Source organism: Polypterus senegalus, chromosome 3 (assembly GCF_016835505.1).
Source record: "Polypterus senegalus isolate Bchr_013 chromosome 3, ASM1683550v1, whole genome shotgun sequence".
Lineage (NCBI taxonomy): Eukaryota > Metazoa > Chordata > Cladistia > Polypteriformes > Polypteridae > Polypterus > Polypterus senegalus.
Window position 1 is genome coordinate 88,646,831 of NC_053156.1, and position 26,709 is coordinate 88,673,539.

Genomic DNA, 26,709 nt, shown 5'->3' on the forward strand with positions numbered 1-26,709 from the left:
CTCATCAAGGACTCATTAAGAGGGCATTTGTTGTTATTTGTGTGTTATAAGCTGAATGATTTTGTTCTCTACATTTTGAGTAAAATATGTCAATATTCTTTAATCATTCTTTGCACAACTCATCAGAAACAATATCCATATTATATTCAGTACTCTAATACCTGACCTTCATCGTATCTATTTAGACATATATTTTCCATATTAAAAATACTTATTCCTAAAATTCCTATTACATACTAGAAGCCTTAACTTGTTTTTGAAATTGTCTCTGCTAGAGAGAGACAGTTGTGAGTTGGAAAAGCATTCATTGAATAGCTTTGGCGAGAGATCACAGACGATTGAAACAGAAAGAAGCCTTGGTGTGTTATCAATGAGTTTACCACATGACCAGTGAGAATTTCAAGCAGATACTAGAGACGGCGTCAATGACGTTTGGAGGATGTAAACGTTAGCTGTCTTCTAATGGAATGAGTTAATGACATGAGGCCTCTTTACTTCCTAGCCCTCTGTGAAATTTCCATCAAAGTATCGGAATGTCTGAACTATTCACCTGCAAGACATTTCTCTGTCAAAACAGAGCAGTCAGTCTGAGTGGCAGACAGGATTCCCAAATAAGCTTAGCTCCTTTATCACTAAGAATTCTTCAGGCATGATGTAAAATAAAGAGGTCAAAGGTTGAGTCTTGAGCGTCTCTTTCACTATTCTTAATGTTGAAGAATTTTCAGTGACCACCTATCAGTCAAATATAAGATAAGAACAAGAATTAAAAGTAAATGGGTGCTTTACTAGCAGTTGCAAGTAACTGGATTTACTTGTTCCAAGTCTAAGAAACACAAGAAAATAAAATGTGTTAATTAGAATAGGTGCTGTAGTTCAAAATAGATGGTCAGTTCCTACTCATCCAATATGATGATGTTTGACTGCTGCTGACTGCTCACTCTTGACGGTGATCTCATCAGACCTTTTTCTGATGCAAGGAATCTTAGTGTCGTTTTTGATTCCTCCTTTTCTTATTCTGCTCATATAAACCACATTAAGAAACTTTCCTACTTCTACCTTCATAACATATCCCATGCTTACTCATTTTTCTCCTTTTCTAATGCTGAGAAACTTCTCCATGCTTTTATCACATCCCACATCGATTATCGTAACTCTCTACTGCCAGGAGTCCTTTCTACTCTTATATCACAGTTCCATCTGAGTCAAAACTCTCCTGGAAGAGTCCTTACATAAATCAGCAGCAGTGAGCACATAACACCCTGATTTGCCTCCACTGGCTTCCTGTGTCTTACAGGGTTGAATATAAAATTATTATTTTAGCCTACAAAGCTTTAAATGGCCTCACACTTGACTACATCAGTGACCTTCTCCATCGCTATGCTCCTGTTTGCCCACTAAGGTCCTCTGATTCTGGCAATCTTGTTGTGCCCCACACTAATTTGCACTGTTTGGATGACAGAGCCTTCAGCTGTATAGCATCCAGACTCTGGAACAATCTCCCTAAATTAATTAGACCAGCTGACTCTATTCATTCCTTTAAAAAAAAACTTAACTTTGTTCAGGAAGGCTTTTATCTTAACCTAACATTCTGCCCTCTCTTTCACTACCTTTCTGTCCAGATGCTCAGGGTAATTTGTGTGTGGGTTATTTGTTAGGCTTTTCTTTTAGTATTGCATTTAGCATTTTACTCTCGTTTGTTGCATTTTATTCTATTTAATGTTTTGGGTATCCTGTATCTATCTGTTTTAATTTTCTATTAAGGAAACATTTTTATCCAATGTTACACATACCTGCCTTCTTCTTTCTGAGACTCCCTGAAGCATCTTGAGCATGGGAAAGGTGCTATATAAATAAACTGTATTATTATTATTATTATTATTATTATTATTATTATTATTATTATAAAAAGTGGGATGGCACCTCTTTATGGTCAGTCCTGGAAGCTAAAGTAGTAAAGTAGGTTTGTATCAAAATATGAGCTTAGTTAGTGTCTATCTTGGAACAACTATAAAGTTGCACAAGGGGGAGTTTAAGAGACTGTTAGTACTGCTTACGCAGTTTCTAGTTCAGTCCTACGCTAGATAACCAGTGCACCTACTTCTGCTCTGCCCATATCATTGGATCTTCCATTAGCTCAATATAAAAAAGGCCTGATCTAGAATTTACCATCTTTTGATCAGCATTGCTTCTAGTGAACATAAAAGTTTTATCGTCAGGCATATAAAACAAACCTATATTATATTAAACAGGGCTTTCAGTTAGAACCACAACTCTATTTGCAACCCTTTTATTTACTTTTCAACATCAGGTTTAACACAACCACAATGATAAGTCTATGATAGAAACAGATCTGACATAGGGTGAACAGGTAGGAATCAAATAATTACGTATGAATAAGTATGTACTGTAAGTCTCAAGTGATCAGACTCTATCTATCTATCTATCTATCTATCTATCTATCTATCTATCTATCTATCTATCTATCTATCTATCTTTATATACTGTAAGAGGACTGTAAACTAAATAGCTTCTTTGCCACCATTGCAGTGTTCTAATTTAGATGCAGTTCTTTTAAATGAACCTTGAGAAAATGGGCAGTTAGTTGTGTGGCCTGGAAGACAATACGAAATTGAAAAGAAATACATAAATATTAGAGATTAAGGGCAAAGGTTTTAAATCAAAACTGCAGCTTCATTCTGTAGTACACAATTTGTTTGGTAAACAGTATTAATATGCAAACTGGGCTGTTATTGTATGAATGCCAATACAGTTTAATGTGTTTTTATAAGGTGAAATAGTAATAAAGAAAAACTTGTAAAATTTGCTTGAACTGTCTTTAGAGTTTCAAGGTAGTTCAGTTCAATGGAATATTCAACATTATAAATCAATCAAAGTGGTAACTTATAGATTTATATGCTTCAGGAAGTCACCGATTTGCAAATCAACTTAGATGTCTAAGTGAATGGGAGTTAGGGAACTATTTTCCTAATGCAGCTTTTAAGTGACTAAGGCCTTATATTTACATTTGATTTACGTCTGTTATTGACTACCTTTGGCTTTATAAAAGTTCAATCTCTGCTTTCTTTTCACTCCACTGGGACAGATGTTCACTTTATACCAAATGAACCAAGGCTCACATTCCTAAGTTCATTCATTACTTCAAGATGGATATAATTGCTGTTACAAGACAGATCTCCCACTGAGAATTAAACTTCCAACACTCGTTTAATCCTGTAGTTTTCAAAAAAATTGGCTCTTTCTGTTTGTTAATCAGGGTGGTGCAGAGTTGTGTGCTGTTACCTCACAGCTCCCGGTTCAGTCATTTTCTTTGTGAAGCTTAAATGTTTTCATTGTGTCCACATTTGCTTTATTTTTCTCTGGTTATTCTGGTTTTCCTCCCACACCTTTAAGTGGAAACTTGAAAATTCTGGGTTTGTACATGGAGTTTAACATGCAATGAATTGGTTCTACAGTAAAAGTTGGGGTTTGGTAGAAAAATAACCTATTTCATTTTCAAATGCTGCTCCAACACAAAATAAGAATGATTTATGAAACAATAAAGGTAAACTAAAAGAATAGGAAAAAAAATGAGAAACATAATTCTTCAAAATTAACTAAACAAGAAAGCAAAGGCAACTCAAAACCAAAACCAAGAAGAATAAAAGCAACTCAAGAAATTAACACTTTATCTAAATAAAGTTTGCAAAAACAGGCAATAACAAATGACACTGGAGATAAATAAAAACCACAAAAATAACTAATTTGGAAAAAGTCAATAAATTGAAACTTTAATACTCGGAATGCCAAAATGTATAGTTATACATAAAAACAAAATCTGCTGATTTCAAATCAAAAAACTGAAAAGACTTCTAATGTTTTAACAACGGAAAAAGTAGGCTGAAAACACAACAGCTAACAAAAAGTAATGCTTGTTCACGCTGCAATCTAATGTAATCTAATCTAATCTATGTGGTTACAGGAGGTCTATGGCTTAGCAATAGGTGGGTGTGGGCATGCATGCTTCACTCCCTGGCTAATTGGGGTACTTGGCCAATCCTGCTGCATGTATGTGTGGAAACGTGCAGATCTGTTCGGCACCTCAGTTGAGCTGAGGAGTAGCGGCTTGTCGCACTCGCACCCAATTAGAGAGACAGCATAAAGAGGAGCCTGAACAGGACAATGGAAAGGGAAGAAGATTGGGAAGAAAATGAGGTTAAAGAAAGGAGAAAGAGAAGCAGGCAGGAGGCGGAGAGAGCCGGAGCAAGTAAACAGATGAGAAAGAGAGAGAGTGGAAAGGCAGGCAGCTAGGAGGAGAGCCCCTTGGGATTGCGTGCACCGGACACTCAGGGGTTTGGATGGGGAGCCCTGCCAGGGCAACTGATGGCCGCAGGGACCCAAGCTTTGGTAAAGGAGGTTTGGGTGGGGTGACCTACCGGAAGCCATGAAGCAGAAGGGACATGAATCTGGCAACAAACGATGGCTGTGACTGTCAGTTGCGTCCCTTCTCATTCTACAAAGTCCAGTCAGGATAATGGGTGGAGATGTCAGGATAAAGGGATTTTTAAAAGGACCGTTTTCTGCATGATCAATTTTAACCTTGCTTTTAAAGGATTATTTATTGGACTTGTTTTAACCTCGGCCATCACTTGCTTTTATGAATTATTTATTTATGCATAGCACTATTTATTTGGACACTGTTAGGATTGTTTTCTTTGATGGTTTTGTTAAAAGCACAGAGTACTGTTACACCTACCCCTTGCTAATTGTATGTGTCCTCATCTACTCAGCTTCATGACTATCAACAGTGGCAAGTTCAAGAGCTTCCCCAAAGGCCACAGGAGCATTCAGCCAACCTACATTATCACAGTATAATCTAATTTGTTAAGCAGCTGCTTCAGTAGACCTCTCCGGTAACTTCATACCTAATTTACCACCACACAAGTGAGTGTAAGGCACCAGTGTAAAATGAAATAAAAAACACAAAATATACAAAAAGCAAGCAGGCACTGCAGAAGTAGTGGTATTAATATTTCCACATATACAGAGTAAACCTATCACCTGTAGAACAGGGAGAGGGAGGGAGCTCTGTTGGCCACAAACTTGTCACTTCATTTGCTCCCTAGTGCTGTCCAAACTTAAAGTACAATGTCCTGATTTCAAGACCAATTCCCCAGGCAGTTATCTATTTGCTATTTTTGTCTTGTAATGAGATGTCCATGACTCAGTCAATCACATTTATTCATGTCAGTGTGTCTAGCTAACAAAAGATTGCCAAGGGCAAGGGCACCACCAGTGTGGCACAGCACATGTTAAAATTTTATTTAATACATTTAGATGCAATAGGATCACACTGTAAAGAAGAGAGAAAATCTTCATGCTAAAATCAAGCCGTTGTCACCCAATTTTCTTCAGTTCTTCTATTTTTGCTGTTTGCAAGATTAGGAGTGTAATAAGGAGTTCCAAGTTACGTGTCAGATTTGAAAAAAGAGTTGAATTAGGGAGTGACTATTTGGCATCTGCTATTCAAGAGAGGCTTATAAATTTAAAAGAACAGATTAGGATAGGCTATGGGAGTGTTAGCTGTGAACTAAATATACTGCATAGGAGCTGGGAAGACATTTTCTTTCAGAATTGATTCAAATGTACTATACATACTGCTTTCTGATAGTTATGAAAGTGTATATCTACAATACACAGTTATATAGCAGCATGTATTTGTTTCATTCAACGTGCATAAAAGATCATGCTGCTCAAATAGTTCACATCAGGAGAAAGTACAGAGTTAAGACAACTGGCAAAACAAGAGAGGAAAGAGCTAAAGCAATCAAAATTATTTAGCATCTATGAGGCTTTTCAGAAACTTTTGTTTGAATGATGTGGATGAGAATTTTCAGTATCTACAAAATAGGAACAAAATATCAATTGCTTTGACAGGCAGAAGGCTTGTTAGAAATAAAGACATACAACAGCCAGCCGTGGATAGAACAGACAAGCTATCAAATCTTGCTATGGTGTGTAATATGAAATGCCGATGCTTGAGCGAAGGAGCATTTTAGGAAAGAAAGGGAAAACATTTCAGATAACAAACTCAAGATGGTAGATTTTAAGCCAAAAGTTTAAACATTAACAGTCACAGCAAAGTCACAGAGAAGGTTAAGCAAGTAAAGGAGTTTTGTTACTTGGTTTTGGTGATTTTTAGAAGTTTAAAACGAAACAATATTTCTGAAACATTTGAATGAAAGAAAATGGCAGAAATATGGAAAGAAAGTATCACATGGCACAGCTACATATGTTAGGGAAAGAAGGAAAGAAATACTTTAGTTTCTTCTGAAATACCATATGGAGAAACAATGTGGGAATCAACTGCTAACCATAAAAATCAAATTCAGATTAAAAGTGAAGCATATGAAGATTATTCTGTAGCAAAAGATGAAATTGTTCAGAGACCTTAAAAGAGGAGAAGACTGGCTAAAGTAGGATTATAAGGAAGCAATGTTTAAAGGGCAACATTTTTAAAAATACAAGGAAAGGGCTCACAAACAGACACAAAGTGATAAGCCATGGGAAACAGAGCCAATAGATGTTGTAAGTCTAATATGCCAATGGTGATTTTCAAGTTCAAGATTAGAACTTAGTACACAATATACAATGAAGTTCTTACCTGCAAGTTACTTCAGAACAGTTGACAATAATGTAACACGAGTAAAAAAACAAAGTGTACATAGCAAATAACATACAGTATATGTGTACCGTTTATGCAATACACTGTATACTTGCAAGTATTTGTATTGTCACACACGTGCACATGGGATGCAACTGAAGGGCTCAAAAAGGGATAATTTCATGCTGGACCAGGGGGTGGCAGAGTGCACTGATCCCTCTTCTTTTTCATCTCTAGACCAACTATGGGAAATTCCACCTGGACTCGATGATGTCACTTCCAGTTCTGGGCCCGATGACATTACTTCCGGTCCCTGCCAGAATGACGTTATTTCCCCTGCCCGACTTTAAAACCACCATGTTTCTCTGTTTGAACTATTCTGTTTTGGATTGATGTCTGTCAAGACCTTTTAATTTGTTGAATCAAACCCTCATCTTTGGCAGCCTATTTCAAGTATACGGCTGGCTGAGCCCTAAACTTTTCCTGTGTTGCGTGAATCCTTTTACAGTATTTATAGTGTTAAAATATTTGTTATTATGATTGGTAGATTGTTCAGTGATCTTACAACCTGTAAGTAAAAAAAAACAGAATTTACTGGTGTGGGAGCCAATAGAAAGAAGTGAGAAAAAGCAAAAAAGTTGCCTTTAAATATACAGTTTGCCTTTCCCAGGCAGCAAATGTTGTATGTACCAGATAGAAGCCATCTAGGTACCGGTAATATTATATGTTGGGCATGAGACTTTATTAATGTTCACCTTATGCAGGTCTATGATGCCCATTACCCTGCAAGAAAAAAATTCTGTGTTTAAATTGGAAATGTTTTTATCAAGGTCATATACTATTTAATTATTGTTATTTATTTTCAGGGGTCTCTACATTACAATCCATGACAGAGGTCACATTGCGACAGTGCTTAGATCTTGGCCTGAGAATGATATTAAGGTACTGTATAGTTCTGGTCTGACATTTACATAGCTATTCACAGTTTGTAGGACATTTTCCAAATGCATCTTAATGAAGCATTAATGGTGACAATACTCAGATTTGAAGACAAATTAAAACCTTTTCTGTTAGCTTTATAAATATATATTATGTTCAGAAGATCTCAAATGGTAATGTTATTTAAATGCTGACTGAAATGATGAAGGTTTTGTTGTTTTAAAATAGAGAGTAATCATTAGAAGCATAATTCTATCTAGTCAGCTTTCCTTCTTAATGCAAATAAGAACAGCTGCTGAACCCAAAGACCAGAATTAGCATTTCTGTTGGAGTTAAATCCCAGGTTTCCAGGGCAAAGTAAATGAGATTTTATTTGCATTTATGTTTTAAAGTTGCAGTAGTAATGCCTGTATATTATGTAAATTCATTAAAGATTATTCTGTAAAATGAATTTACATTGCCCTTTTTAACATATTATTTAATACACACATGATAATAACGTGAACCTCATTGTGTGATAAATTTCAGTCAAGTGCTGTTCATGCTGACCCTTGCAATTTTAGTCTAACTTCATATGACACACAGTTTGACTGTTAGGAAAGTATCACATACATTCACTTGTTCTTTGATAAAATTGAAACTGTCACTCTTGGTCCTAGCCCTGTGTAGGATTTCTTTATTCACAGCTTTTCTTAGTGCACCCCCATTTTAATTGGCATGTTTGATGACAATAATAAATTTCTGTCATAATACTTAGATTTCCACAGCATTCCAAGTCATCATTTGACAAATATTGGTTGTCACAGTACTGGAGTATCTGTCTTCTTTTAATTAGCCACTAATTTACAGATAGAATAACAGGGCTGTCATTTCACAGCTTAAAAGGCAGCCTGCCAGGCAAAAGCGGTGGGTGTCTTTATGTGGAAAGTATATATGGAATCCTGTGACATAGGTTCTGAACTCCACCGTGTGACATAAAAATGTGATACGAATGTTTAGAAGGGATATTGTGCTTCACTGTGCGTCTAAATTTAGGCAATTTGAGAAGTGCCTTCACTCATTTGATTCTTCTTGCTGTAGATTTACATTAATTTTAAAATGAATCAGTTTGAACAATATAAAATAATGTTACTTACTGGTTCACTAACTGAAGTGTCTCACTCATTTGGCCATTTTAAATGTCACCAAAATACCCACCATAACTCTATAACATTCATTACCACACTTACTTCTTTCATCATCTAGCATGCCTGACTTACAGATTTACAGATTCTTCTTAAAGATTACTGTTGAATACAGTTAATCAATCATTTTTATGCTTAGGATGTAAGAATGAATACAGTTTTTTCACATAATAATCAGTGCTACTTTTATTTGTTTTTTTAATCACTCCAACAATTGCTGTCCCTTCAATCTCATCATGCAAAACGCCTGTGTGGCACTCCCAATTATCATCATTTCCTGATGGAATTTTTTTACCTGTAGAAATTGTTGGAATATTGTGCTGAATGAGTTTAAGGCTCAGAGTACATATGGATTTTTATGTCAGCGTCTTTGTGCATTTCATAAAGCACCATAGGCTGTTAAGTTTGGGGGAATATCACACTAAGTAAGCTATGTGCTCAGTCTATTAATATCATTCTATTCATGTCTTTCCAATTGACTATATTGACAAATCATTAAGTTTATTTATGACACAGTAGTAATGGGTTTGATTACCAGTAGTGATAAGACAACACAAATTAAACTTTGAGGTGGTCATATGCCTATTAACTTCAACAGAGTTACTGTGAAGTGGGCACATAGCTTTACATATTTAAGGGTCCACCTCACTGAGTATCTCTCATGGTCCCTCGACTTCTCTTATCTTGGTAATAAAGTTCAACAGCACCTTCACTCATTTAGATGGATGAGAAAAGTCAGTCTCTATTCCTGAATCCTGACTCACTTCTACAGATGCATAGTGAACAGTGTGACCAGTAGGGTGCACCATTGAGCCCCCAAGCCCTAAACACACCAACACAAACTCAACACAAACAATAAAGATTTTATTTTTCATAAATACCTTTCAAAGTCTTCTCTCAAAGGTTGTGCAAGCACAAAATACAAACAATGATCTTCTTGCCTCTCTTTGTCTTTCCTCTCCTTCACTCTCCCTCAGCTGAGCTTTGTCCTTTTACACTCGACTCAGTTGAGATCTGGGAGTAAATAAGGCATTACAGCGCTACATGTTGGAAGCAATTCTGGGTCAGATGGAAATCTCTTAAAGAAGGGAAGGTCTGTCCCCTGGCGGCACCCATGGAACCCAACAGGGCTATCCAATGGGACTGCAATTCCTACCCAGCCTTGTGGGTATCCATGCAGGCATCTTAGCCCAAGAAGACTGCTACCGCTTGTACTGGGGGAGATACAGTCCATTTGAGTAGTATTTCACTCTCCTGTCCTCGTGGCTGGAGCAACCTTGAATCGTGACAGCAGCATATTGACTAGTTTCATCACAGACTTTTATGGCAATTTCACTGTGGCAGGCCATGAGGTCCTGCTGCAGGTGATTTAATGGCCCAAATTTATGTCTAGAGCCAAATTCTCTACCATATAATGCATTTTTTGAAATGAGATCCTTGAAGAAAGTGCTCAGGACCCATACACCCCAGCATCAAGCTATTCATGTCCTGTCATCTAACATGCCATATTAAACATTCAGTACCATATCAGCAGACTGTCAAGAATTTTGCGTCTCCATTAAACTGTTAACTCTCCTACAATCACCCATTTGATCGTTGACCAACACTGCACTAGTAATTTAATTTAACTGTTATTGATACTTCTTCTGCATGAAACATCTTGAAATTGTATTTTGCTTTTATTTATTTGGATTGGGTACTCACTTATTTTAATCGCAATTCATCTGTTTATCAATTTGTGTCTGCTGTTGTGCTCTTACAATTACTGTATTGTCACTTCATATTTCTGCATTAGAGAAACTACCAAACAGTGATCTTCATTATTCTGTAAAGAGTATTGACAATAAATTATTGTCAAATAACTAATGCGAATGGTCAATCGTGGCCGAAGAGCCCAAACATTCCCTACATTAATTGTATCCCAAAAATAAGCACTGCATTACTCATACTAACAATAGCTTAAATACACATATTCTGTCTGATCTTGTCTCCCAAAATATAAGTGGTAGTATTTTATTGGAATAGCAAAAACACCTTGTCTGAATATAACTAATTATTTTTGTTAATTATCTTTGAACATCAAAAAATGAAACATAATGTAACTCATATTGTGGAAGAGCACAACTACTAATGGAATGTGATTCTGTTTATAGGCCTATTCAATTTAAAACAGAGATGGGATTTTACTAATGAGGTAGGAAGAAGGAAAATGTGAAAGGAGAAAATAAAGGACCTGGGAAAATTTGTTCTTCCTGTAGGCAGCTCTTGTGTCCTGAGAACAGTAGCCATTGGAGTGCAGAATGTCCGGCAAGGAGCATCCAAATAATAGTGTATTTCAATAGCCAGGAAGTGTAGAATTCGAAATTACCTCACTACTTTATTTCCCCTTGGGGATTAACACAGTGTACCAAATACCAAAACGCTTTAATTTCATTATGTATGTATGAAAGTGGGCAGTGCAGTAGTGATTCACAGGTTTATGCCTCAGTTCGTGTTCTGGACTTTGCACAGTCCTCCTGGCTTTGAGTATGTTTTCTCCAGATACTTCAGCGTCTTCAAACATCCCAAAAACATTAGGTAAACTGACATGTTTAGTAAATGACATGTAAAGTAAATGGATGGACTACTGCATTAAAGTGTGACATTCTGGATACAAAATTACTGTTCAGCCTTACAAATCAAAGGTTAAATCTGAAATTTCAGTCATTTTATGTACTTAAATATTCTTTAGTTTTTCCATCGACTTTGAGTAAGAAAAAAGAAACAAAATACTGTTTTTGGCATCATTCTTTGGCCAAAAAATCATTTTTTGTAATCACTTCACAATATTATTCCTATAATAATGCATAAATCTAATTCCAGTGTCATTCATTATCCTAAATGTCCTGTATGTGCATAATGAAATTCCATTTTCACCTTTCTCTTTATTAATTAAATATCCTTTTTTCTGCCTACAAACATAACTTCTTTTTGATTTACGGTGTGCTTTACGCTGTCATTTTGTGGTTAATTAGAATACCACCCTCTAGAAGTAGCAGCTGACATTACATTTCCCATATTGCAAGTTTATGTCAATGTCTTTGGACCTGATTCTTAAAACAGCTGATCACTCTCACAGAAACCAGGCTTTGTGCCCTGCCAAAGTCATCTTGATTATTTTAGTACTCACTAATGGCTTCTAGACCTTAATACCACAAGAACAAGTTTACAGACTAGACTGAATTCCTGCCATTCTAAATAATTCTTGTCATGTCCGCTGGTCTCACAGTCGATGGTGTTCCCCAGGCAACCAGGAAAATAATAATCTGTAACCTTTTAAAATGTATTCAGTTTTTAAATATTTTGAGGCAAAGCCACTAATCTATTTTTTGCACAATATTAAATTGAATTCAGTTATTTTTGTACTGTCTATCCAGAACATTATTATCTTAATTTGTCTGCCTTGCTTCCACAGGCTATTGTGGTGACAGATGGAGAACGTATCCTAGGATTAGGTGACCTTGGCTGTTATGGCATGGGCATCCCTGTGGGCAAGCTTGCCCTTTACACTGCATGTGGTGGAGTGAAGCCCCAACAATGTCTACCTGTGATGTTGGATGTAGGCACAAATAATGAGGTACAATATTCACCAGCACTTGCTTATTTACAGACGACAAGTATTGTAGTTCAAAAGCTTGATACCATAAAATGATATATTGCTTTACATGATATGACTGTTTTGATATACCAGAGGAAAAATGGCACTTCAGTTTTGAGCTGAATAAAATGTGAAAGATTGCCAGACAAAGTGAAATATTCAGAGGGTGTTTGTGCTTCAAGAATGAATGAATGTTCCCCATTCATGGCTTTGGTGTTATTAGAGGGCTGTCATTGAATAGGTTTTCATTTGTATTACCATTGTGCACAGGGTAAAGCTATGATAAAAAAATACTCAGGTATGGTCAATTTTACAAGTTTGTGGATTACAGAAAATGACTTGAAAATGATTTTGAAACAGAAAGAGAAATAAGGGTTAAAGAAGGTATAGTGTAAATTATGCCAAAATGCATTAGAGGAAGGGGAAAACTGAAAGCATCTCTTCACATTTAATGTAAGGCTACCTGCATTGGCTTTGAGATTTGTGTTATAGGGAATGTAGCAATTATAAATTCTAATGCATGCTAGGAATAACTTTAAACATAATTCTGAACAGATTTAAAACTATCCATCCATTATCCAACCCACTATATCCTAACTACAGGGGTCTGCTGGAGCCAATCCCAGCCAACACAGGGCGCAAGGCAGGAAACAAACCCCGGGCAGGCCGCCAGCCCACACACACTAGGGACAATTTAGAATCGCCAATGCACCTAACCAGCATGCCTTTGGACTGTGGGAGGAAACCAGAGTACCTGAAGTAAACCCATGCAGACACGGGGAGAACATGCAAACTCCACGCGGAGAGGACCCGGGAAGTGATCCCGGGTCTCCTAACTGTGAGGCAGCAGCGCTACCCACTGCGCCACAGTGCTGCCCAATTTAAAACTAATTTAAATAAATCAAAATTCTCACCAAATTTAACCACTGGCACATACATGGAAGATTATTTATGCCACAATTACATGCAATTCAATGTGTCAGCTACTTTGTAATTCAATGCAAATGCACATGGTGCATTTCATTTTTTACATGTCATAATTAAAAGCAAATCAACCAAATGATCGATTGCTTTTCACTATGGAACCCCTTTTTGTGAGAATTTAAAATTCAATACAGAAACATGCTGCATTTCAATTTATATCCATAGATAGCGTATCATAACTAAAATCAAAGCAAATGTATTGCATTTTGATTAGCAGCTGCTTTGAATGTATTGAATGCAATTGAATTCAAAGTTGAATGTATTCAAATGACCAATCAGTGTCTAGAGGTGGGGCAAGGGGCATCAACAGTTAGGGTAAGAGGCATTGCCATCACAAGTTTGTTCAGCCAGCACTGAAGATGGGGAACAGGGAGTTGATAAAGCAGGTATCTACTGCCTTTTCGAACAAGCTGGTGATGTAATTGACAATTTTATTCTCTGGTGTTTTGACTGGTTGCTGAAAAGATCTGGTGTAATAGAAGCACTAACAGGAGAAGAATTTCCAACTGCTAAACTAACAACCTTAGAATGCATTCAAGATCTAATACCCCGAAGAGCATCCGATTATGTAGATCATTAACCGCGGCATCTGTACACCAAAATACTCCCTTAAATATGGTTTGTAAATACTGGCAAATGGTGGTGCTGATCTTCTTGATGTATCAAGTAAGAACTGACAGAAGAAGAATGAAACAACGTGATATAAGGCAAGCATAACAAATTATTTAAACAGCTTAACATAAGGGTAAACGTTTCAAGCAAGACCCAAATATATTTCTGACTGTTTTAGTTAATCACTCTACATTGTGTCTACATTGTGTCATTGATGAAATTTATGCTTGCCAAAGAACAGAGAAGTGTTTAGAAGTGGAACACCTCTTACCCCAACTGTTGACACCATTTGTCTCTGCTTTTGAAGCTGGTTGATCATTTGATGATAATCAGTTTTGGAATGATTAACGCGTGGTCTTCAATCAAAATGGAATGTGCTCAGAGCAGATGCAAAATGAAATGCAATATACTTGCTCTGCTTTTAGCTACTGTGTGACACTCAATCTGCACTTCTGTATTGCATTTAAACTGGCATGAAAGCTGTGTGCTGCAGTTTAAACTAATTAATCAATTGGTTTATATGTTTTTAATTATGCCATGATAAAACTGTGCCAAAAAATGAACCATGTGCAGTCAACATGCTGAGTTGCATTAATTTTAGTACAAGTAATCTCCTATACAAAGGAACTAGTAAAGTGGGTAACTGCTGTTACTTTAAAATGAGTTCAACAAGAACATCGGGACACCACTGGAAACTTGTTAAAAACAAATTTCGCACAAATATCGAAACATTTTATTTTACACAGAGAACCATAGACACATGGAATAGTTACCAAGGAGTGAGGAAATAAAGTAAGACTTTAAGGACCTTCAGAATTTGACTTGGTGTTGGTTTGGAGAAATTACAAGGAGAGGACTGGCGAACTTGTGTTTTGTTAAATCTTCTCTAATGTGCTCACAGTAATTTAATTTGCACAATGACAAGAACCTTTAAATGTTTGTGCATAGCTTTGCCACTACATTTACAAAATGTATTGCAAAGATATTTTTAGCTTCAAAGAATTTTATTTATGTTTATTTTTAATCCAGTCATATCATAAAAAAGTGTCAAAAATTTTGATAGTTTCTTATTTTTACTACATGATGTCGTTTGGAACAGGCAGTGTAACCCAATGGCTGTAGGACACTGGACTGTAGGCTATATGGCTACATTGCGTATGATGTGACTTTGGGAAATCCATTTAATGTAATTGTGCTTCAATTGTACATATATAAATCTATGTACATATTTCTTTTTTTGTTTGTTTGTAAATAGGCTCTTCAAACTTCACCCTGTGTGGGTGTGTGTAAACATTCCCAAACCTACTTTAACCAACTAATTGTCACAACGCACCAGCATTGTGCATAAGGCAGGGACCATCTCTGGTTTGAAGACCATTGTATTGCAGGGCCCACTCACACACATCCATGCAGCCAATGTAGAGATGCCAGTTAACCTTGCCTTTATATATATATATATATATATGGAGCTATAGGAGGAAATCCTCTGCAAACACAGAGAGTGCAAATTGACATGGAATTCAAACACAAGGTGCTGGATCCACATGAGAGCAGCTCATTTGGCTTATGTTCCGTTTTAACACATTTAGTCCTTGACCCCTTTCAGTACTCTATACCTTTTGATTTTATTTTTTTTCCCATCAAGGATACCAGGGCTTGTATCTCACATTGACTTTTAGACTTTTTTTAGTGAATTCAGCTGATATTTCCTTAAATACTCCCTAATGACTATGCAACCAGAAGAGTGCTCCTCTCTTGTTTGTTTCTGACTCTTCGGAGTTGGGCTTGCTTTGCTATTTCTCCGATCTCTCTTTGGGTACAAAAGTGTACAAATAATGGTTTTGTATTCTACTTATTAAAATAATAATATATCTGATTATTACTGAATTGGGGATAAAAAGTCTGCCTAACATAAATAATATTTTATCTTTGATTGTGTACTTTTGTGTACTTTTATCTCAATATTAACACTCCATGGTAAAATTCAGCTGGCTTCACAATTATTCTTCCCAAAAAATACATTTTCCAATGTATGGTGAGAGCAATTTGAGGAGTTTGCACTTGCATCTCTTGAACTTTTAAGTCAAATGCAATTATCTTATAATATGTATTTTAAACTTTTGGACACTTTCCTGCAAAAGCATTGTTAATTAAACAAAAAAATGTTGAAATAGAGCCTGGAAATTATTTAGGGAGTATGCAGTGCGTTGTTCAGTCCAAAAAATATATTGATTCCATTCATTTATGTAGTCTGACTTTACATAAGTCAAAATGCCAGAGATCAATATTAATTGTCAATTGTCTTGGCATACAATATCTGTTTTCAATTTCAGGGAAAAACATATTGTCTGCATATACAACTGCAATATATACTTGATACCCATAATGTTTAGAATTGAGCTATGCTCCATTAAAGAAAACCTTTTACCAGTTAGGGTGAAATTACAAGATCAGAAACAGAAAAATAATTCTTGCTTTTGTTAGTACAAAATTCATCCATGCATACATTAACTTTCCACTGTCTTTTTTAGCATTGCAAGGATAGAAAATATTTTTATTGTTGAAAATGTTGTGGCTTTTTGTATGCACCTTTTTTACCTTACAGGTAACAACTGATTACCCAGGCAGATTGCTAAGTGCATGAATCCTTAAGAGAGCTCATTCTTTCTTATTGTTAATGACAAACCAATATTGCTGTACTGCTGAAATTTTGCTTGGGATGGATTGGTTTTGTATAACAATTATATGCTTTAATTATGAAATGAATAGCTTTTCCCTGATTATAATAAATTTTTGACATTATATGGAAGATAGACTAAAATCTAGTTTTTATTAACCAGAATGCACAAGACAACCAATTACATCCCTTTCTAAAGAAAACACAAGGAAAAAGTTGCAAATAGCAGCATCCATTTTTACAAATGGATGATAGTGATAACGCGTTCCCCTAAACCGCTTAAACAAGTCCCTCTGAAGCAGCTTGTTCCCATGTTATAATAGTGGAAACCAGTCACAGTAGCTTTTGGTGTGAGGCAGGAGCCAACAAGTCTATCGCAGGGTGGATTCACACAGCTACGTTTACTCACACAGGACTGATATAAAGTCATGGCTTAACAATTAGCCTATACTCTTTCAGCAACACATTTCTTTCTCTATCTCCGAATTAGAAACTTTGTTAAAAAAAACCTACCCAACTTTCCTCACCTACCACCTACTGCTACTCCGAAAATAATATTGATCAGTCTTGAGGACTCAGACAGCATTTCTCTAACATATAAAAACATGTTACAGTCCCTCCCTTTTAAAGATCCGAGTACAGTGAAAAAAGGATCTCTCACTCAACTTTTTGGAAAAGGAGTGGAAGGCAGCAATGCACAGAATGCACTTGAGCGCCATATGTGCAAAGAATACAATTATTCAACTTAAAATCATCTATTGAGCACTTCTGTCTCGTTTAAAATTGTCCAAAATGTGTCCAGGGCAAGATCCAACCTGTAAACATTGCAATTAAGTTCCAGCCTCACTGGGCCACATGTTTTGGATGTGCACCAAATTAACATCATTTTGGACCAAAATCTTTAAATGCCTTTCAGTCAGCCTTGGAGTCACAATCCCTCCTAACCCACTGACAACTGTGTTTAGTGTACTCCCAGAAGAGCTTAAAGTAGAGAAGGACAAACAAACCTTTAATTGCCTTTACTTCACTATTGGCATGTAGACTTATCATGCTCTACTGGAAGAATCCTAACTCACCTCCTTTCAGCCATTAAATAACCGATACATATATACTATTTGAAATTGGAAAAAATTAAATACTCATTTAGAAGATATGTGCAAAACTTTTTTAAAACCTGGCAGAATCTATTTAATAATATTTAAGAATAAGCATTTAAATTGAGGAAGCAGATTCTCTTCCCTTTTTTATTCTAATTATTTACTTATTTATCTATTTTACTATTAAAGTTTCACTATGTTGGCCTAGCTCTCTTTCTCATGGGTGGGGGTTGATTTGATTTGAACCTAATTTGGTAAAATCTGATTTGCTTGTATGGAATGTTACTTGATTTTAATAAATCCAATAAAATATTTTAAAAAACACACACATTTAGCCCATACGTTAATCAAGCCAAAATCATAGAAAATAAAGAAAAGCTACTGAGGACACACAAAGAAAGTAAAAGCATCTCACAGATTGTGGCAGAATCTGATTTTAAAACCAGTCTCCACTGTGGCACCTTTCCTAGGTAAGTGCCTTTACACCTTGAGTAAAACACAGAAAAATGACACACAAACGCTACTGCCTCCCTTAGATTTGTATTCAATTTAACTGTACTGGGGCAAAGTTTAAACAGAAAGATTAAAAGTGTTGGAAAGCCAACAATTTCATTTTCCCATTGTTGATTTTCTCAGCTCTTTTCTTCTTTATACATTGAAACGTAGCAACATCAAGTTGTAGTGACTCTACCTGCAGGGAAATGCAGGGAAATCCACTGTTTGTTATAATGCACACTGAGCCCCTTTATTCTGGCTACATATTTCAAGCTTCTCTTTCCATAAGCAGGTCTTTTTAAACATGTTTTCTACATAAGCTTAAATTAAATAACACCAGACATTATTCAGTATATAAATGGTGGCCCAGTTACCTTAGGGCAAGTAACTATGAAATCACCTGCTCAGGATTGGAGGGCAGACAGTGAATTTTCCTAAACTAAATGTGTCATAAACATAAAACTCACATAAGAAACAGTAGCATTAAACAGTATAGTCAATACGTTCTACGAGTGGCTATCATGTGGTGCTGCTGTAGTTGCAAGTCAATGACATGTGCCTGTTACAGATGTAGGCAGCAGTCAGGATAGATAATTCTCAGTACGTCACCATGGTCTGTCTGTTTAATAAGCTTTGCTCTCATAGAAAGAGCCTGGAATTGATATATTATTATTTCATATACAGCATACATTATATATACAGTATATATATATATATACTACTGTATATTGCTGTTACCGTACTTGCTTATCATTTTTATTATGCGTTGCTTGCCTTTTGTTTGCATTTATGTACTTTATATAACTCCATGAGACAGCATTTTATGAGCTCTTGCACAAGAAATGCTGAGAAAGTTCTTTGTTTTCAATACGTTTATAAAAATAAAAAGTGCTGGCAAACTCCTTGTTAAACACTGACAATAAAATTATCTTAAAATTTAAAAAAGTGTTACCATATCCTAGCATTTGAGACCCGCAACCACTAGAATCTGGACATTCTAGAACGCCAGAGCTGCTAACCTGCTCAAACCAGGGACTTTTGAATTACTATTCTCCATAACCTTTTAACTCTGAACTTCTGCACACTGCAACAGCATCTGCAGAATACAATAGCTAGAACACAGTGTGAACCTCAGCTAAATGCTGAGATCATCTCTATTCACTTTGTCTTTGTATACTGAAAGGTTCTGTCATACAAACTAAGTATAAGAGGGGAATGGGCGGTCTCATGGTCTGGAATCCCTACAGATTTTATTTTTTTCTCCAGCCGCCTGGAGTTTTTTTTTTTGTTTTTTCTGACCCCCCTGGCCATTGGACCTTACTCTTATTCGATGTTAATTAATGTTGATTTATTTTGTTTTCTTATTGTGTCTTTTATTTTTCTATTCTTTATTATGTAAAGCACTTTGAGCTACTGTTTGTATGAAAATGTGCTATATAAATAAATGTTGTTGTTGTTGTTGTTATAAACTTGTTATTTGTGCTTTGAAGGATCTATTTTGCCAATGTGGTTGTTTTGTCACTGTTGTGGCATTAAGGTGGCACTGTTAACAGAACTATATTTCCACAGTGCAATTCCTAGCATTAAGCCTGGTCTATACCTGGAGCTAACCCTGCTGGACACACATTTAATGGTATAATTCATCTTTAATAGTACCAAATGTTTGGTTATTCACACATAGTTCGAACTTGTTCAATGAGTTTGTAAAAAATATGTTAATAGTGCATTGGGTAAGCTAAAAATGTCCAACCTCATAACGGCTGGGCAAATGAAGGATGACACTGGAGCTCAGAGTCAGGCTGATCAGTTATTTACTGTTATTCTACAGAAGAGATTATCACAGTTCAACTGAACAAATTATTTTGAAACTTCAAGTAACCACATGTTATTTTTTATGAAATTGCCAACAATGATCAAACCAAATAACTGGGAGACCTTGGCATTTGTATGAATAGCTTTAGTCAATTATTAGATAGAGATCTTTGTCTGAAAAACAAAAACATTCTACCCTAAAATAGAATGAAATTATTATAAATTTCAGTTTTCAGCTGGAGCCCTTTCTCTTCCTGGTATCCTCCTCATGTAACAAGACACACATTCAAGCAATTTAGGTTTAATTTATAATTATAACCCCTACCCTGACATGCATCTGTGTAAACATGTCTCAACCCAATTGCAGCACCCTATAAACATTTCTCAACATAATTCTTTCACACAAATAATATATCTGACAAGTTCTGTCAGCATCTTGGTTCATTGGCAACTGAAACACTAAAGTTGTTGCAGCAATCTCAGTGTTTTGTTTGCCTGGTATTGACAGTGTGGTGTTTTTTGTTTTTTTTTTTTTTAATAGAAGTTGCCATATAGTACTCACATAAAATCTCAACCTATTAAATTTTGTCAAATGTCTATAAATGGCATTCATGCCCAATTTGTTGCACTTCTACACAGTCTCGCCTGCCTTTATAATTACTGGATGACTACATCAATAATATCTTCAAGAGATACTGCTCCTTTACTGGTGTCACTAAACACACTTAAGCAATAAAATATGTAGTGTTTCTGTTGCCAATTTATTGATAAGCTGGTAAAATTTGATTTAATAATTTGATTTTTACAAAGCAGATATTTCTTCATACTGATTTACTGAGGCCTAATAGTATTAATAACATGAATTTAGCAGGGAAGTCCTACCATGCTGCTCACACAGGCAGTATACTCAATTCATACAAATTAAGTCCTGAAGTCTATTTCTTCTGTATTTTTTCTCCCTCGCTGCTTCTTTACCACACACTCTTCCAAACCACTTTTGTGCACATTTATAGCTTTGTGATAAGAGGTTAGAAGCAGAGCATCAACAACCACTGAACACACATAAATTTGTTCATTTTGCCAGGCAGCTCCTTCTAGCCACATGCACCCTCCTCTCCCAGTCCAGACATGCTTAACCTCTAAGTGCCTTTAATTAAGGGGGGCTTCTTCCCCTCTCAGCCACAGCAAATCACCATCACTCTCCTCAAGCATGTACACAAGCAGCCACAGACACGTTAAGAAGAATTTTTGTGTGGCAGTCACTTGAATACACAGTATGTTATGGAGTATCTGCCTTAATCACAGCACCACTCTCTGATCAAACCATATGGTATGTTCTGTCAGAACCCTTGCTAGCCTTCAACAATTTCCCCTCAAGTCAGTACTCTGCTTGTTAAGTTTGCAAAAGAACATGAGCTGCTTGCAGTTTTCTGCTCACAAGGCTGTACAGATTCCAAGATTCCAAAATTGCACTCTTCCTCCTGTAAGCAGCAGGGGGCTTTTTCACACTTTGTTTTCAATTCCGTTCTGATTCCCACATCCTTAGCTGCCATTTTGGCCAACACTCACCACACTTATCAATGCCTATTCTGAGTTACATTCTTCAACTTGTCATCCCACTTACTGTTTTATTTTCTTCTGTAACTTTCTGATAACACTTTGCCATTTCAGCTTCAGCACATGTCATCCTGTCGTTGGCTTCATTCACATTGATTGTTTCCCTTTACTACCCCAATTTCACTTCAAAATCTGAGGTTCCCATGCCATTACTGGGCTGAGGTTTTGTTGTTTTTCATCACACTTTGATAGCTGCTCTGCTCCTTATAGCTCAGTCTTGGTTCCAACGATCTCTGGAGATACTTTAAATGTCATTCAACCATCAAAGTTGTCTACAGCAGATTCTTGGCATCACATATCACGACCACATCACCAGTTTCGAAATGCTGTAATGTAGTTGCCTGCCAAATTTGAAGGACACAGTCACTACCTACCAAATGTATCAAACTGACCACATACTCAAATTACTTGACTACTGGATCCTAAAGACCACAATGAAGTGGAAGCCCAAGACTGGGAAGAGTAGACAAGACCTTCCACTCAAGAACTGGCTGTTTACCTACCGTGAAGACTTCTAAGTTCTCGATATCGAATAGGACAAAGCTGTCACAGTTGAAGTTGATCAATCTTGTTGGCACACGCCTAAGTAGGACTGTTGGATAGAATGCTGGTGCAGTGTGTAGAATTGCTGTCTCACACATCCAGCATTCTGGGTTCAATTTTCATGTCTGAATGTTGTCCATGTGGAGTATTCACATTCTCTATGTCTCTTCTTGAATTTCCCCAAAGATATTCTAGTTTGTTAATTGATGATTATATGATGGATATGGATAATGGTTACATTTCATTTGTTTTTCCAGTTGGAGAAAAGGCATGTGAATTGGGCATGCAGTGTCATTAGCAGGATTTGAGCTCACAACTTCACTGTGTTTGAAGTCCAAAGCTTTAATCTTTATGTCACACTACCTCCTTCCTCCATGCTCTGCATGCATATAACTTTCAAGACTCCTTTGGGATTTCTTTCATCACACTAGTCTCACAAAAACATCCAGCATTGTTGGATTTAAATGTCCATAAGTTTATAATTTCATCTAGCCGTTGTCTGATGTGTCTCATACACATTGACTAGCAAATATCCAAAATTTTATTCAATGATAATGGGAGAGGGTTAAGAAGATGTATATGTTTTCTTGTACCCTCTGGTAGACTGATAAATTGTGGACAAGAAGACTTTGTGGGAGTCAACGGTAGGGTTTGCAGTGTCCCAAGGCACACACTGAAAGGAGTAGGAACAGCATACACTATGCTATTTGAGCGTTGGAAGAAGATCCCTGCTGAGGTACTATTTAGTAGAGGCAAAGAAACAAAGCACTCAAACTATTTTCTTCATAAATACCAAAGCAGGCAAATAATTTACATGTAGTAAACTATATGTTGGCTTTTTATGATTTTATGTAGGATAGGGTTTATCCAAAACCCTGAGGTCATTAAATGAGAGTAGGATCTCAGGAATAAGAGAAAACCCCTATTTCTGGAGAGATGGCCCTAGACCATTTAAGGTTTGTTTCTGGACCAGGGACTAGTCCTGAATGTACCCCTGGAGGTAATCCCAAGCAGTGGTTTGAAGCCACCTCATCACTAGAAGTTAGCTGAGTATGGAGGTGAGAGGTGAATTTAAGAAAACACTCAGTTGGAATAAGGAAGACAGGTCAGTGATCAAAGAAAGAGGGGGACAGAAATGAGGTAATGACTTGGGTTTGTACGGTGTTTGGTAAGCTGTTAGCCATACCAACTGCAAGAAAGAGACACACCTTATGTAGAAATCACATTTTCTTTCATTACATTCCTCTCTTATTATTACTCATTATACTGATTTTAGGGAGTTACAAAAGAACCTGGTACCATGTATATGACAATATAATGACAATTACATGAATCATAGCAAACACAAACATGCAATTGCTTTACTTAAAAATATACCTTTCTAAGGTATTTATGTTGCAATCATGTTAGCACTGGCAGTAATGGGTACATTTTGTACAATTTAATGACAAAAAAGAACTAACTAAAAGGTTCACATAAATTAAATGAAATTTACACTTGATTGCGCTATGTTGGTTCATTCATCATTTTCTTGAATTATGTTTAGGTTCAAGGAGAGCTAGGGCCTGTGATAATAGCATCCAGTGAAAAGCACAAATGAACCCTGGGCAAGCTGACATATTCACATCCACCTTCAGTCATAATGGCAACATTTAGGGTAATCAGTTTTAACTAATCTGCATGGTTTTAGCACGCAGGCCATGGCAAGTAAAGTATTGTGTAAAAAAAGACATGCAAAGAACATAGTCCACAAAGGAATGAATAAAAACGGGGTCACAACCTGGCGATTCCACAGTTGTAAGGCAGCAGCTTTAACCACTGGACCAAACAAAAATGCTTACCGTATATACTTGCAGATAAGTTCTCCCGTGGATAAGTCGGGAGTTAATTTTAGTGTATAATTTCTGATATTTTATAATGTCAGTCATATAAGTTGAATGTGGAAAACTGACGCTATTGGTCAAAGAGATTATGATATGCTAACGCCCGCTTGAGAGAGTAACCATGGAGCACACTGCCTTTTTTTTCTATGTATTGTGCCTACGTGACTACATAGTAATACCCAAACTATTACGAAGCGACGTTTGCATTGTTTGATGTTTTTTTGTATCTCACACCCTCAACACTTTCATCGTAAGAGCATCCCTTATCTACGATGGAGCGTTCGATCAGAAGAAAATATGAAGCTGGTTTTAAATTAAACTTTGTTGAAGTATTGAAAGAAATTAGCAGCTGAGCTGCTGCAACAAACTTTAATGCACCTGAGAAACTGATGTAAGATTGGAGGGTGCAAGAAGATGTAAAAAAAAAGAAAAATTAAGCGTCGCATTTTAGAACAGGCGTATAAGTTGGGGTCTGATTTTATGATCGATTTTTGACTTATAGGTAATTATATATGGCAATTACTCTTCAAGTACTTGGGTTATTGAGTTACTGTAGATATCTTGCATGCATTATACACTGATCTTTTACAGTGCACCTGAAAAGTATTCACAGCGCCTCACTTTTTCCACATTTTGTTATGTTACAACCTTATTCCAAAATGAATTAAATTCATTTTTTTCCTCAGAATTCTACACACAACACCCCATACCCATAATGACAACGTGAAGAAAGTTGACTTGAGGTTTTTGCAAATTTATTAAAAGTAAAAAAGACTGAGAAATCACACGTACATAAGTATTCACAGCCTTTGCTCAATACTTTGTCAATGCACCTTTGGCAGCAATTACAGCCTCAAGTCTTTTTGAATATGATGCCACAAGCTTGGCACACCTATCCTTGGCCAGTTTCTCCCATTCCTCTTTGCAGCACCTCTCAAGCTCCATCGTCGGTGCACAGCCATTTTAAGATCGCTCCAGAGATGTTCAATCGGATTCAAGTCTGGGCTCTGGCTGGGCCACTCAAGAACATTCACAGAGTTGTCCTGAAGCCACTCCTTTGATATCTTGGCTGTGTGCTTAGGGTCGTTGTCCTGCTGAAAGATGAACCGTTGCCCCAGTCTGAAGTCAAGAGCGCTCTGGAGCAGGTTTTCAACCAGGATGTCTCTGTACATTGCTGCAGACATCTTTCCCTTTATCCTGACTAGTCTCCCAGTTACTGCCGTTGAAAAACATCTTCACAGCATGATGCTGCCACCACCATGCTTCACTGCAGGGATGGTATTGGCCTGCTGATGAGCGGTGCCTGGTTTCCTCCAAAAATGACGTCTGGCATTCACACCAAAGAGTTCAATCTTTGTCTCATCAGACCAGAGAATTTTGTTTCTCATGGTTTGAGAGTCCTTCAGGTGCCTTTTGGCAAACTCCAGGCAGGCTGCCATGTGCCTTTTACTAAGGAGTGGCTTCCGTCTGGCCACTCTACCATACAGGCCTGATTGGTGGATTGCTGCAGAGATGGTTGTCCTTCTGGAAGGTTCTCCTTTCTCCACAGGGGACCTCTGGAGCTCTGACAGAGTGACCATCGGGTTCTTGGTCACCTCCCTGACTAAGGCTCTTCTCCCCCGATCGCTCAGTTTAGATGGCCAGCCATCTCTAGGAAGAGTCCTGGTGGTTTCGAACTTCTTCCACTTACAAATGATGGAGGCCTCTGTGCTCATTGGGACCTTCAAAGCAGCAGAAATTTTTCTGTAACCTTCCCCAGATTTGTGCCTCGAGACAATCCTGTCTCGGAGGTCTACAGACAATTCCTTTGACTTCATGCTTGGTTTGTGCTCTGGCATGAACTGTCAACTGTGGGACCTTATATAGACAGGTGTGTGCCTTTCCAAATCATGTCCAATCAACTGAATTTACCACAGGTAGACTCCAATTAAGCTGCAGAAACATCTCAAGGATGATCAGGGGAAACAGGATGCACCTGAGTTCAATTTTGAGCTTCATGGCAAAGGCTGTGAATACTTATGTACATGTGATTTCTCAATGTTTTTATTTTTAATAAATTTGCAAAAACCTCAAGTAAACTTTTTTCACGTTGTCATTATGGTGTGTTGTGTGTAGAATTCTGAGGAAAAAAATGAATTTAATCCATTTTGGAATAAGGCTGTAACATAACAAAATGTGGAAAAAGTGATGCGCTGTGAATACTTTCCAGATGCACTGTATTCTTACATTACTAGAAATGCATTTCAGCTTTACTTCTATACAAAGCCGTGGAATACAGTAAAGTAATGGCATTACATTTTCTTAATTGTCAAATGTGAGAGAACAAATTAGCATTTGTTTAGAAAACCCACAAAATCTTCAGGTCCATACTTATATTTTTACAGTTGTAGAATATGTTTTATACTATATTAGAAAGAGGGAAAAATAATTAGAAAATAAGAAACTTGTTGTGATGTTTCTTCAGTTGGTTCAGAGGCTATTACATGTAGCATGTGTTTGCTTGTTTTACTAAGGCGATGAGCAAAACAAAAAAGTATTCAGCTGTCTTTGTGACATACAACTAAAGCA

General features: G+C 36.8%; 1 protein-coding gene across 1 annotated transcript in view; it reads left to right on the plus strand.

The window, feature by feature from the left end:
• me1 (malic enzyme 1, NADP(+)-dependent, cytosolic) overlaps positions 1-26,709 on the plus strand; it is a 660,804-nt gene that overhangs the window by 435,192 nt on the left and 198,903 nt on the right. Inside the window, exons 4-5 of the mRNA XM_039747586.1 lie at positions 7,528-7,603; positions 12,239-12,400. Of these exons, the coding sequence (XP_039603520.1) occupies positions 7,528-7,603; positions 12,239-12,400 (238 nt within the window). The remainder of the gene's footprint in view (positions 1-7,527; positions 7,604-12,238; positions 12,401-26,709) is intronic.